We start from the raw sequence: 14176 nt of genomic DNA on the forward strand, positions 1-14176 counted from the left end.
AAAAACTAACATATTTTTAAATTAATTCTTGTAACTAACCTTTCCTGGTCCTAGCATACGGCAAATCAGTACTGAGTAATTAAAATCAGGGAAGTAGTCATTCCTTACCATATTTGAAAACTGGCATCACATAATTCAAAATGGAGAATACTTGTACATTTTACACAGGACAAGGCATTATGCAGATGGGTTCCATGATAGATTCAAATGTGAATCAGAAACTCGTGAAGAACTGCTTAAGTGGTACACAAAACAATATTCATTATGCCAGAAATTTGCTTTCTCTTATAAGCCTGTTCTGAACAGAAATAAGAACTGTTTGGAAGCAGCAAGTTGGTGAAGTTTGTCCTTCACCAACTGATGAAGGATAGTTGCTCTGGGTTGTAACTTGCCCAAGTAGGGCATTACCCTTCTTACTTCCTACTTAAACAAAATTAGTGGGCTATTATCTTACTACTGCAACTGAATATATTTTATCAATTCTGGAGGTAATCTTCCCATTACCTTTTAACCTACTGAACAAAATGCCCTCTGTAATCCATCTGCATATAATCTCAAGAACTGTTTCTCTAGTATCCTTCAGATATGAAGGTGTTTTTATAGGACAAGACATAAAAGCTCTTTAGTTTATGATGTTTTCAGATACATGCTTTTTCTTCTAGAAATAAATTGTGTCTAACTTAAGTATCACATATTTTAACACAATTCCATGTAAATCGACGTGTAGATTAGAAAGCTTATTAATCAAAATATTTTTTAAAAAAAAGCAGTGTGCTAGTTATTAACTCAGTCTTGCTTGTCCACGCCATTAGGGATCGCCTGTAATTGCACATTACTGACTTACAGGCTATCACTTTACAGCACATTACTTTGCTTTTCCATCCCAACTAGATACCACCCATTTATTAAGAGGAGTGTCTAATTTCAGCTAATTTTGGCATCTCAAGTTTTCTAAACTGGTCTCTATTGTCATTGAACAAAAAGGCCTCTTCGGGTGAACCATTCTTTGTATTTTAGTCACCTCTTGCAGACCAAGATCCTGTTCTGTTTAACTCTTCTGGTGATGAGGAAAGCTAATTAGACACTGACTGTGAAGTACAGATGTTTAAGTTTCAGTCAGATGACTTACACAAAGGAATCTAAATGGAAAATCAAGGTAGAATAGCTAGTAAATGGTGATCAAATCTTACTGTGGATTTCCTGTAATCACAGTCCTTTAATGTCAGTTGGTCTGTATTTAAAACTTGGATCCAAGTGGTATCCTTGTAAAAGCATGAAAACCGATAAATGTACTACTGGCAACTCAGTAGTTGCTCAGATACTGCAGTAAGTTATACATATATGTATTTTGTATGTATATCTGTATGCATTCCCAAGTGCATCTCTCAATTATCTCTGAAGGAAAAAATAAAGTAACACTAAATTGAAGAACTCCTTTCTACTAAGCAACACTTATAACCCTGAACTCCTGCACTACATATGCATAAGATCTACCTTATGCAATAGGTTTAAGAGACCTATCAAACTTCTTCAACCTAGTAAGAGACACAATTGTTTCCTGCTTCTATGCTGCTTGCTGATGAACTACATCCCAGTTTATGCAGCAGAAATGTCCTCTCCTGCAGCCCAATCTCGCGTACCAGCTGTACCAACGAACCAGCGTGGCACTTGCTGAAACCTCTTGTGGTATTATTCTATTTGCTGTTAGAGAAGAAGAGATGTCTGGAGCTAAAAGAGTACATTATTCCATGTGGGAAGATGAACAGGCAAACTCAAAATTTAGCTGATGTGAGCTTAGCTGAAGTGCAACTCTCTCACTCACTTTCTCCTTTTCACGTGGTGCCACAAAGACAACAGGCTGTGAGCTAAGAGGACAAGTTTTATGTTTCATCCTCCTGTCTCACAATTTTTACAGTATACTATGAAACTGGTCTTCACATCAATTCAAGCTATTTTATTAGAAGAAATTGTAATGAGAGCAGCTGTCACACCTGCAAGAAACTAGTAAACTGTAATACTGATATTTGAAAGCTGCTGGCTAGAAGTAACACGACAGGAATAAGAGGTGTGCTAGCCAACATATGCTCTTTTGTTAAAAAGATGGGCCCTGATACTGCTTTGCATGCTGTTGCCAGACTTTCTGCAAAGATGAAAAGCAGCATTTATGCTGGCAGGATTTAAACACAACAGCATTAACATTCAACTCATACATGCTGCAGAGAGAAGAAAGGCGATTATTTTCCTTTCCAGCTAAGTTGTATCTGCTGCCATGACATCTCTTTCTCATTTGACGATTTCGTGAATGAACACTAAAGCTCCCAGTTATATTTTCCCTTCTATTATGTGTCTGCTTTTCCTGACTGCTATTTTTCTTCCAGCTATGATTAAGAGAATAAGGGGGGTGAGGAACCATGCCCGACCTATGATACAGACAAAAGCAGTAACTGTGCATAGCAACAGAATGCTTGGTGACTCAAACACATAACTGAAATCTCTGAAAACATTTTTCCAGTTTGCCTTAGACAACAAAAATCCATAAAGTTGATACAGGACATTAGATACATATTTCTACAGGAAAATGTCACTGATGAAGATGATACTGGCCTGGAAAAAGAAGGTTAGATTAGCACATCTCTAGTTTAAGAAGAAGACATTGCTAGAGCATTTACAGAGGAAGAAATATAATGCACTGTATCCAAACAAAAAAAATTATTAGCATTATACCTTACAAGAAAAATATTATAAAAAATATTTAAGTATTAAGCATTAACAGTTTAATACACAAATGTTATCCCTAAAATGTTTATGTAAAATCTTATATTATACTCTGCTCATGTAATTCTATCAAAAACTACTTCAGTGGAGACAAGGAGCTGTGGGTGAATATAAGTTTCAGGTAGCAATGAATCTACTACTCTATGTTTCAAGCCCACCCTGTTTTCACATCCTCTGTTTGTCTGAGAGATGGGGACTGTGCATTCCCACATGAATTCCCCAAATTTTGCTTCTCTCACACCTGCAGGACCAGCCCTTTTCTGCTATCTGCTAGCATCTGCCCTTAAAGAGAAGCAGAAGAAATTGCCCTAAAGGTGAAGGAGAGGCCCAGACATTTAATTTCTCTTTCATGGGAATCCACTGCTCCATCAAGCTTGCACATCTCTAGTTTTCCTATCTAGTTTTAAATCCCCATGCGAACATTCTTGTAGCATTCCATTCCACCTTCTCCTCCTCCTCAGTCAGCTTTCCTGTGTTAGGGAAGTATGTAAATGTGTTTACTCTTTTTCCTGCCTTTAGGTTCAGAGAGATGGCTCTCTTATTTCCTCAAACAGAGAGATTCTTCCATTTTTTCTGTCGTCTCAGTGCAGCTGACACCTTACGATCAACAGATGATCTATTCAAGAAAGCACCTCAGGCAGTACAGCAGAATGCTTTAGGACAGCAATACATGTCCAGATTCCATTTCAAGGAAAAAAAAATCCCCTCTGAACATTCCAGAGAGCCTGCAACTTGGATGTCTCTGCTTCTAGGACATCCCCAGCAGCTGCAGAGGATTAGAACAATGCTGTCTCTCAGCTGCTTTATGCCAGTTTTGAGCCGAAGCCCTTTTTTTTGGTTTACAGCCAGAGGACAGTTTACCAAAGAAGGGAAATTTGGACCTATGCAGGTGCAGCTCCCTCTCAAAGTCTAAGACAGTTGTCAGGGTACCAAAAACCAATCTAATGATGCTTTTCTTTTTTACAAATCTGTGCTGTTTGTTCTTCCCTACCTCCTCCAAACTCATATTTGTGGCTCTTCCTTTCTGTCTGTTTCCTGACTCTCAACCCTCAACCTCAGTATTCCAATACCCATCAAAATTAAAGTTGTCTCTGCATAGACTTTGGTACTCACACTTGTAAATACTTCTATTTCAAAGGTTAGTCAGTCTCAGTAATAACCTCCTAGAAAAGAGGTGCTTATTCTTCTCAGTATCTGGACATATCTGTGAATTTTCAATATAGATGAAATCACAGAACACAATTTCAGAGAAACAATCAGTTCCTCTTCTGGTCTACTGGAACACAAGATGACTTATTTCTGTTTGCCAAGAGCTCCGAGTTAATCAGAGACAACATCTACTAATCCACAGAAGAACATTTAACCTGGTATTTATCTCATGGATGCCAAGGTATTAACCATACTGTGGTCATTCAAATGTAGCACAGCCTAAACAACTTCACAGTGAAGGTATTAACTGAATCCAACTTCAGTTCATTTATTCCAGAGAATCTTCTGAAGCAATACTCATCTTCAGTGAACAAAGAATAACTTTAGCTCTGCTACAAAAAGTTTGGGAAACAACTCTTCAGTGACAAAAACCTAGTCAGACACTGATGAGCTATGAGTATTGCAGAAGTTACAAAGTTTCCAGGAACATCCTTTCCTTCATGTGTATGCTGGAAACAATGATCCAGATTTCTCTACTCAGCTCTTCCAGAGTTTACATGTATTGAAAAGAAGTTACAGAATCAATCATTATTTATTTTCAATAGCCAGGATGGAAAGGAAACAAAAGGCCTAAACAAGGAAGTAGAAGGCTGGAACTTGAAACAAATAAGTATGTTCCACAATTTCACATATATGGAATAAGAGGAAGAATTAGGCCAACTACTAAGAGAATGACTAGAAATAGGAACAAGAACTCTTAAACTGGACTGTGTAAGATAATTCCTCCTGCAGCTGAGATCCTTTCTGTTCTGTGCTCCAACAAGTTGATAAAGTCTGTTCCTGATATTAACACTCAAGAGTGACTAGACAGTCTGTCATTCATCATGCCAGGAATCTGGAATTTCAGTCTTCCATCCTTCCCTCCAGCTGCCCAAGAGGGCAAGAACATGAATCAAAAGCAGGCTGCAGTCATGCTGGGCATGCTGTTCAGTCTCAAGAGCCTATTACTGTCCAGCCTAAAGCATGTATCAGAATATAAGACACTGATACAATTCTTTGCTTGAAAGTTAAGGTGATTTTGAGTGTTGATCCATGAAGTTCAAGTGGTAATATTTCTTAAATATAGCCTGATAATTCTCTTTCTCTAATCTATCAATCAGACCTACTATTAAGTGCATCTACCAGAATAGCCAAAGTACCTAGCTTGTGCTGGAAAAAAAAAACACTAAAAAGATAAACAGAAGATTGTTTAAAAAATAATTACTAATTTTCATTAAAGCTGCTTGCTTGTTCATTTCTCATTGAGGAAGTTTTTGCAGTCCACTACTTCTTAATTACATGGTTTTACCATACTTCCTCCTTCAGTTAAAGCTACTCTGGGCCTAGACATTTGTTTTATGCTTAAGAAATAGAAAACATTAACTCCAACAAAATTTCTCTTTTTTTTTTTTGCCCAGGCTACAGAAAATAAAGGGGGGAAAAGAGCAGCAAATTGTAGATGTGGTCCAAGTTGCAAAAACCATCTTTTTTGAGAGTCCATCAGAAGTCTGATAGCTGAGGTGTTATTCTAGAGTTGTGAGGGAAGTAAACTATGATGATGACAGTAGCCTGTCTCTCCATTAATAGAGCAAGCCTTCTATCTTCCAGGAATACAAGTCAACTAACTCAATCTTCATGGATGAAGTCGCTCCATCAAAAAGATACACTAGCACACGCTAGAGAAGATCTCATTAGCAGAGATTTCTCAGAAAGCAACCTGATACATTCCATCTTGAAGTACACCAAAATTGCATGATTTTTTTTGTTCTGTAATGCCTTCAGCATGTACAGATATAGAAGACTTCTGATCTTCAGTGATACACATATATTTTAACTGCTGAGCTCTCTCCACCATATTCTTTCTGTCCTGTCACATTTTAGACTTCCACACAACCAGTGGAGAACTCTTCATTTACTGGCAGCTTCTCATTCTAAGTAATTTTCCTAAGTTTGATGGAGCACTAGATTTCCAAGAAAGAGAAAAATAATATTATATTCCTTACCTTAATTTTGTCTTCTCTGAACAGGGATCTGCTGCTCTGTCAGGACCCACCCTGTGCTGGTTGCATTCAGCAACTCTTTTTGTATTCTGGCTTCATGGGGTTGGTCAAAGCCTTTCTCATCAGAGGTTTTCTGGTTGGAGAGAGAAAGAATTGCAAATGTACTCTGCCTAGTTTGTTTTTTGCCTTGTGCTTCTATTCCAGCAGGGTGACTCAAGAGTTTAAATCTGTTTGTTTTCCTTGAAATTTTACAGCTTTGCACCTGTCAGTAGGGTCTGGAGAGACGTCTGTGGTTCCACCTACGCACCAGGCGAGAGGGCTCCCGAACAGGCTTCTCAGCCTCGGTGGAGATGGGGAAAACCAGCAGTTTTCCAAGTTTGATAGAGCAGGGGATTTCCATTCAGAGAAGACAAAACTAAAGAAGGAAACTAATTTTTCAATGAACCCTTATTTTAAACTGCAGCAGTTTCAGTACCATGCAGGTTTTTTTCTGTCTTGCCTCCAAGTTCCTAGAAAACTCTTCCTGTCTGAGGGATTTTCTATAGCTCTCAGCACTCTTAATGTCTATTGTTCTGAGAGTTTCAGAGAGAGACGTGTAATGAATTCTGGGGTTGAAAGGAAAGTTGTATGTTAAGAAAGATTACTTATATGGCTGGTAAGTTTCAAGACTGTAACTCAGCTGCTTAAGAGGATCTGAATGTTCTTGCTGTCAGAGAAAAGGAAAAGCAAAAAATATTTTTATTTGAAAGACCACCATGCTTGTCCACTCTAGAAATAAGCCTCTGAGGGAAACAACAACAACAAAAAAAAATCAGTATTTGAAAGATTGGCAAGGGTTGAAGGAACTAAATCTGCTGTTCCAAGCCTGAAAAATAAAAGCAGAACGTACAGATATGCTACCTTTTTACAATATTCACTACTTCCTGGAAAAGAGTTCTTTCATCAGTAGCGTAACTGACTTCTAGTCCTGTAACTCCAGATCTTGTAAGCAAGGGGGCTTGGTCTCTGCTCCCTAGAAAATAAAAGTAAAAAAACCTGTTAAAATTTAGAAGGAATTTCATTACTTCAGTCAACAATACTGCTTTAGAATAAAACATACAACCAAAAAGAAGTATGGAACACAACTTATTTTTATCTTTAATAATTATCACAATTAATTCCATGGACTTATTTTGTTCTTCTTAGGTGAAATAGTTTTTTATTTCACTTTGTAGAATTCTGCCATAGTAGTAATCTTGTACAGATTCGCAGATAGAAACAAACCTGAGTCACGAGAATTTTCACTATTTTACATGCACAGGAGTCTAGCTCCTGGAAAATTACTTTTAATAAGAAATATTAAATGACTAAATGACAGCTCACACACTGTTTTTATGCAAAATATAATTTTAATTGCTATCTCAGAGTAGTGCTTTGCAAAATGCCTTACAGAATGAAAATGCTATATAACAGTATAGTTCTTTTTTTCCAGCACACTAAGTTACAGACAGAAATGGAAAAACATGACCAACTGCTCACTTAGTGCACATTAAGAGTGTCCGCATTGATAATGTCTGAGTAATATCTAAATTTGTATGCATGTAGGAACTCAGCATTTGCCTTCCATTTTAAAAAGACCGTCTTTAAATGAATAATGCACAACACATACTCTGTTTTCTCTACACAACAGGTAGTATGATCTCTGTTACAGTGATGATGCAAATTTTAGGAACTAGAGTTTTTAAAAGGCATGCTACTTTGACACATTCTTCTTAAGATCTTAAGAATTAAGAAAAGTGTGCTTTCAGAAATAAATGTTAAAAAAAGTTCTGTGACTTACAAAGCAATAATAACACAAAAGGGAAAAAAAAAGATGTATCTCAATGTCAAGTCACTCCACAGGGAACTCAAAAAGTTCTAACCAATAAAGTATTGACAGCACACATCAATTAAAGCAACAAATGTCACAATAACATTTAAACACATCACTTTATTTCACCAACAAAACCAGATCAGAACCTTTGTTTTTTCAAAGTATCATTGGACCTTTTACAGCTCTTGATAAACTATCAGTGGCACACACACCTAGGGAGCCATAGTGGCTATACTGTGGAAAAATCTCAGTAAGGTAATAGAAATATATTTTTTAAGATAGTAACAAGCATATAATACCAGAATAAAATTCACTGAGAATAATAAGAACTTAGCTTAACATGATATAGTATCTACAAAATACACTGGTAAAAGAAGAAGCTGTTGCCTTATTGCTAATTTTTTTGGTAGGTTTTTGTCCACGCTTAAAATTTTAGACAGTATTTTGTGGTTTGATACACATTCACATTGCCAAAGAAACCCTGAAAGAAAGAGGACTACTTTGGGGATGTTTTTTGGTTTGAGATTTTTTTTGTTGGGTTTTTTTTTACTAGCCTAAACCAGTGGTACTCAACCTTTAACAGCTGGAGAGCCACTTCTTAATAAAATGGAGTTGTAGAGCACCATAAAAATCAATTATCAATGGATTTTTTTTCCATCATGACACTTCAATGTGTGATGATGCTGCCTTAATGCCACCACACATTGATACATCACGACATGACACATCAGCATCCTCTCTCCCAGCAGCATTCTGTCTTCAATCCCTTCTGGCTGCTAGGAGGGAGCGGGGTGGAGGGGTGGAAGGGGCAAAAGGGCAAGTTTTTCCCCATTCTGCCCCACAGCTGCTGGGTGGGAGGTGATCTCTACTCTTACCTGTGGGGGGATCCCAGCAGCTCCTTTTCTTTCCCCCTATGGGAGGGGGAACTTCAGCGACTCCCACACTGCTGGTCCATTTGCTCAGTGCTCCCCGCGCTGCCTGATAGAGTGGAGCGCCGATCAGATGCCTACATTGCGAGAGCCGCCTGTAGGGCCATGAAGAGCCACATCCGGCTCTAGAGCCACAGGTTGAGTATCACTGGTCTAAACAAAGCCAAAAAGGTACAATAGAATAAGGGCCCCTGTTTAGATCCTAAAAGGATCAGATAAAACCACAAAAATAACCCTTAAGTAAAATATAAAACATACTGTCTCGCTTTTAACATTTTCTACTTGCAGCTATCCAGCAACTTGAGTAGGAAACTAAAGGAAGGTTTTCCTCTTTACACTTTTAGAACACTGCAGGAGCTTGTCCACAAGCACGCAAACATGGATATTTTGCACACGCAAATGCTATTTGTGGTTTACAGCCCATGCAATAGTTCTTTGGAAGATATAAGCAGGAAAACTCCATATTTAATATGGCCATTCAACAAGACAAAATTAAATGAGATACGTAGTAATATAGATACTCTATTACATTTTGCTTGCTACTGTTTGATTACTGTGAAATAGCATTTCTGTAAAATATAATATGAAAAAAAGAAATAGGAACCTTGGCTTGAGGGTGTCCTGCCTCTATCAATCACTATAGCACCAGTGATTTCTTTTTTATCAGTATTTGGCAGTGCTGAGTCTGATGAGACACAGTAGAATAAAGCGCAGATCGGATCAAACTCTGGATCTGGTTCCAAATCTCGTCTTGTTCGAGCATGTAACTCCATACTGATGAGGGTAAGGTGCTGGACCTAGCAACAAATACAGACAGTATGTTAGTTTGTTCTGCAGGTTTCTTAAAAACAAAATTAAGAGAAGACTATCTGTGCAAATGAGGACAGTGCTGACATTTATATGGTGGTATTACATTGTAACTACAAGGTTCCACCCTAAAATTAACAGAAGTGAATAACCATGCATCTTTGGATCTCACTTTTTTGCAAATAGCACCATCTTAGGAAAAACGAAGATTCATCACTAAACACAGCTTTATACTCAGTTATGAAAATTCAGTATGTGTGTCTGAGTACTGTATTCTTCTACTAAAAGGAGAAAATAAGACAAAAACCAGACAATGTTCTACTTCAACAATTGTAAAATCCTGTAGTGTTTTCAAACACCTTTGTATATTGAGCTGAATCACATTTCTGAACTGATCAAGGACAAAGAATGACTCTTGATCTTTCTTCTCCCTTCCCTCCCTCACCCAAGGCAATCATGAAGCCTAAGCCCTACAGGAAGGTAGGGAGAATACCTAACTTTGCCTTCAGGTGCATTAATGAACTGCCACATCATACTGCCAGAGCTTCTTGCAGAATGGTTTACATTTAGAAAATGCTAATTTTACTATATACTGTCAACTTTTGACTCTGCAGTAAAGACAGTATTATTTAATACTGTTTCAACACCATATTGCTGCTCTGTTGTCTTGCATAATATTGCTCATAATGTGGATTAATAGAGAGGTTGGACAGATTATGAGGGGAAAATTAAAAGTATTTCTGTGTATATAGGATGCTCTGGGGGCAGCCTGATTTCCTCTAGATTGGCATACAAACATCACTGGGTGAAATTTTACTCCATCTCCATTTCCCCAGGATCACTGTGGCTTCTCTTACGTCTTTTACTTAGTGCTATCTTCCTATCTCCTCTATAAACTGACCAACATCTAATTCCAGGTGTGCAGACTGTTTAGGAGTCTGTATATGACTGTCTGTCACATACACAGGCTGCTTGCCCTGTCAGCAGCCAAACACAGCAGTACTGTATTTATACTGCTTCCCTTTCTCCAGCACTTTGATTCCTTTCCCCACATCACTCACCTACATTAGATAGATAAAAAGAGACCTTCTTTGAGATAGGCAGCCTTTTGTTAAATGTAGTAGAAACTGTCCAACAGGTTCAGAAGTTAACAAGTAGAAATACCAGGAGGGCCTTACTAATTGCTGCCAGATGCCTTATTTCTTAAGGAAACAATCCATGAAAATTATGGTCAACTAGTTTTTCAAGTAACATTTTTATGACAACTTACTATTTCTTCCTTCTGATTTTTCCCCCATTTTTATTTTTAAAGGGTGGTTTACCTTCTTCTCAACCAAAATACTGTGAAATCTAGTTCAATACTGTTACAGGCATTGGGCATCAAGCTGAAACTGGTAGATCAACTACTTATAAGCTGCAGACATCATTCACTGATTAATTCTTAAGTTATTTAGGGACCCAAGAGAAAACGACTTTATTTTCAGTATAAAATCAGCTTGATAAATTATAATTTTATTAAGTGACTTGTAAGAGTAAAGTTACCTCATGTAAAGATTTTGCTTCCTGCAGGTTTTCCACACTGACTTTAAAACCATAAGTATTATTTAAAGATGGTCCTTCAATCTGGGAAGTCTCTTTCTTTGGAGCACCGAGGGCAGCAAATTGATTCTTATCAGGCAGGGGAAGAAAAAAAACACAGGATAGTGAGAAAACACAGGTTGCTAAACTCATATGTAACATTAAATAATAGGCAGTATTAAATACAAATTTATCAATGAAAATGCAAATGCTACACTGCAAATTACTAAAAAGTCCCCAACCTTCTACTATCTCCTCATTTCATTTTTCAACATGCAAACAACTGTTGTATCTTTCTGCCTTTTAGGAATAATTTTAATCTATAGCCAAGCAAGAGGCAGTTTGAAATACTTAAAAAACCTCTCAAACAATCAAAAACTCCCAGAACCCTACCAAAAAAAACTCCAGTCCCAGATATACTGGCTTTCTTGGAAGTCTGAGGATATGGAAACCAGCAATTCTCTATTCTCTCTTGAGCTACAATTTGTCAAAAAACCCTGTTTCAGTCATCACTTTTTAAGGCACTGAAATAAAGGTATATTAAGTACCTCCTTGAAATAAGTGAATACATTAAGAAGAAAAAAATACTGGATCACTCCAGTAATGCACCTAGCCCTCCATTCTGTTCCAACATGGAGAGAGGAAACACTGTTTAAGTAAAATAAGTCCAACCTCTTTCTCCTCCGTTGGCACACCACAAACTGCCCTTCTTGTTTACAGAAAATGCTTAGAACATTGTCTGAAAACTAATACACATAGAGACACATAAATATCCACAGGTCTGGGTGTGTGTGTATATATATATATATATATACACACACAAGGGAAATCACACTACAACTTAAAAATGATGTTGTAACTCAAAGAGCAAAGCATCTTTATATGGTGTCTCTTTAGTGTTTCATTAGTTTCTCACTACCCTAGAGCAGCATTCTCAATCTCCAACTTACGCCCGCTTCCCCCAAATTAAACTCATAAATTTCTTCCTAACTTTGAATGTGCTCTGATTCTACAACATTTGTACCATATCATTTTAAATGTATTTTCAAGATCTTAACAGCAAAAGACAAAAACACCAAAGAAGAAAGAATGGAAATGTGTATATGCTACAAAATAAAATACGTCTGTGCAGAAAATGTTATTTTACCTTCATTTGTGTGGTTAGAAGTACTCTTCGAAGACCATCAGTATTACTTCCCCTCTTGTGGCTCAGTTTCTGAGCTTTTGGTTCTGTAAACATGAGTGAAAGACTACTTAGCCTCAATAGCATTGTCTAAGCATTAAACAACATGCAAGGAACAAAAGAGGCATTTCATTAACATTACAAACATATGTTATATACATAAGCAAATACAGCTTTATCCTTTGTCAAATCCAAAGCACAACTACTACAATTTGGTATTTATGGACATATAGGAACATAAATAAGTTACAAAGCCTCACATCATTATCATCTTGATTATTGCAATGTTACTCACACTCTACATTGAGATTTTTTTTTAAATACAAGCAATATAGTCAACAAGATTAAAAAAATCCCCCAAATAAGCAAAACTTCTAAATTAGGCTTTCAACCAGCACTTCAGATACTAGAGACTGTTAGGAAGCAAATGGATGGTCTACTTGTAGACTTTTCCAATAATTCAATAGTTACTCTGACAATAATGCGCAGAACTTTTCCTTTAAAAAAATAATTTTAAATATATTTTTGCAGAGATATAATTTTTTTCTTATTATGTAGAAAGAAATGTATTTAGATTTGTGTTTGTGTGTGTGTGTGTGTGTGTATTATTAGAATCACTTAATGATTTACCTGCAGATAAAGGAGTAAAACCAAGAACTTCAGGTATTCCATCTTGGTTTTTTCTGTGTGCAATGGGTGTACTATGGAGACAAACTGATTCAGAATTTCCAGGATCTTCATTAACTGGAAACGGGGATGTGTCAAAGGATGTCCGAACGTTCTCCTGGGTGCATGGAGAATTTTGTGTACTTCCAACATCGTTTCCTTCCCCAGAAGACAAAATAATATCCTGATTTTTCCACTCTGTGTCTTCTAAACTGGACTGTTTAGGATCTGGAGATGCCACCTGTTGCCAAGGAGGAAGCACTGGAGAATCTGGAGAACTGTAACTGACATAATAATCTTCCTCCTCCTCCTCCTCCTCCTCCTTATCATGTTCTAGAGCTGAAGTAGTGTGTGTCTTGCTTGCACATGAAGTTTTATTAGAGTCTATGTCATTTTTAGTATTTACAGAAGTTCCTATGGTGCTTATAGACTTATCACAGGTTTCCTTGGTTTGTGTTTTTGTATTTTCTGCCACGGAGGCAGGAGAAGTCTTTGTAGGCACAATAGGTCTTTCATCTTCCAGGCTAGACAAATTCAAATCTTTAGCTACTTTTATTACTTCTATAGATTTCTCTTCAGACAATACTGCAGAGCTGGAATTGTCATCTGCCTTTGCCTGCTCAGCAGGATGACTCGTAGGCAATTTCTTGAAATGTTCATACTCTTCTTTGGCATGAAGCCATATCTGAACTTGCTGTTGGCTTGGAGCACATTTGCATGGCATTATGACTATTTTTTTGTCTTCACTAGTTTTATGGCTATTACTTTCTCTTTTATTAACAGTAGAGTGACCATAATGAGGAGGAGATCCTGGTCTAGGACATTCTGTCATTGCTGAAAATGCAGTCTTCCAGAGTCGTAGACCTTCTAATGAGAAGTCCCCCTCAAACTCAAGGAGGTCATTTGGAAGTCTGGTTTCCACTGTGAGAAGCCGCCCTCCGATCTCCCTGTGAAGAAAAATAGTTTGAATTACTGTTTTACTCCAAACTGCACTGCAGGCAGTCCTCCACATGACAGAAAAGCAGAGTATTACTAACTAGTTTTCTCACTATGCAATTCCCATGGGCAGTATTTTTATTTTACAAACCATGAAGGCACATTCCCACTTACTACAACAATACACAATAAAAAATTCAAAGTATCATGAAAGAAAATGGGTATTTGGATTGAAAGCACAGTAACTTTCAACTTCAAATAG

The 14176-nt window shown here is 37.3% G+C and overlaps 1 protein-coding gene across 1 annotated transcript in view; it reads right to left on the minus strand.

Moving 5' to 3' along the window:
• The window catches only part of REV3L (REV3 like, DNA directed polymerase zeta catalytic subunit), a 70548-nt gene that overhangs the window by 26167 nt on the left and 30205 nt on the right, over nucleotides 1-14176 (minus strand). The window contains exons 13-17 of the mRNA XM_031066680.1: nucleotides 12943-13925; nucleotides 12277-12359; nucleotides 11094-11219; nucleotides 9349-9541; nucleotides 6864-6975 (exon numbers count right to left, since the gene is read on the minus strand). Coding sequence (XP_030922540.1) covers nucleotides 6864-6975; nucleotides 9349-9541; nucleotides 11094-11219; nucleotides 12277-12359; nucleotides 12943-13925 — 1497 coding nt within the window. The remainder of the gene's footprint in view (nucleotides 1-6863; nucleotides 6976-9348; nucleotides 9542-11093; nucleotides 11220-12276; nucleotides 12360-12942; nucleotides 13926-14176) is intronic.

This window comes from Geospiza fortis, unplaced genomic scaffold, assembly GCF_000277835.1.
Source record: "Geospiza fortis unplaced genomic scaffold, GeoFor_1.0 scaffold98, whole genome shotgun sequence".
NCBI classification, from domain to species: domain Eukaryota; kingdom Metazoa; phylum Chordata; class Aves; order Passeriformes; family Thraupidae; genus Geospiza; species Geospiza fortis.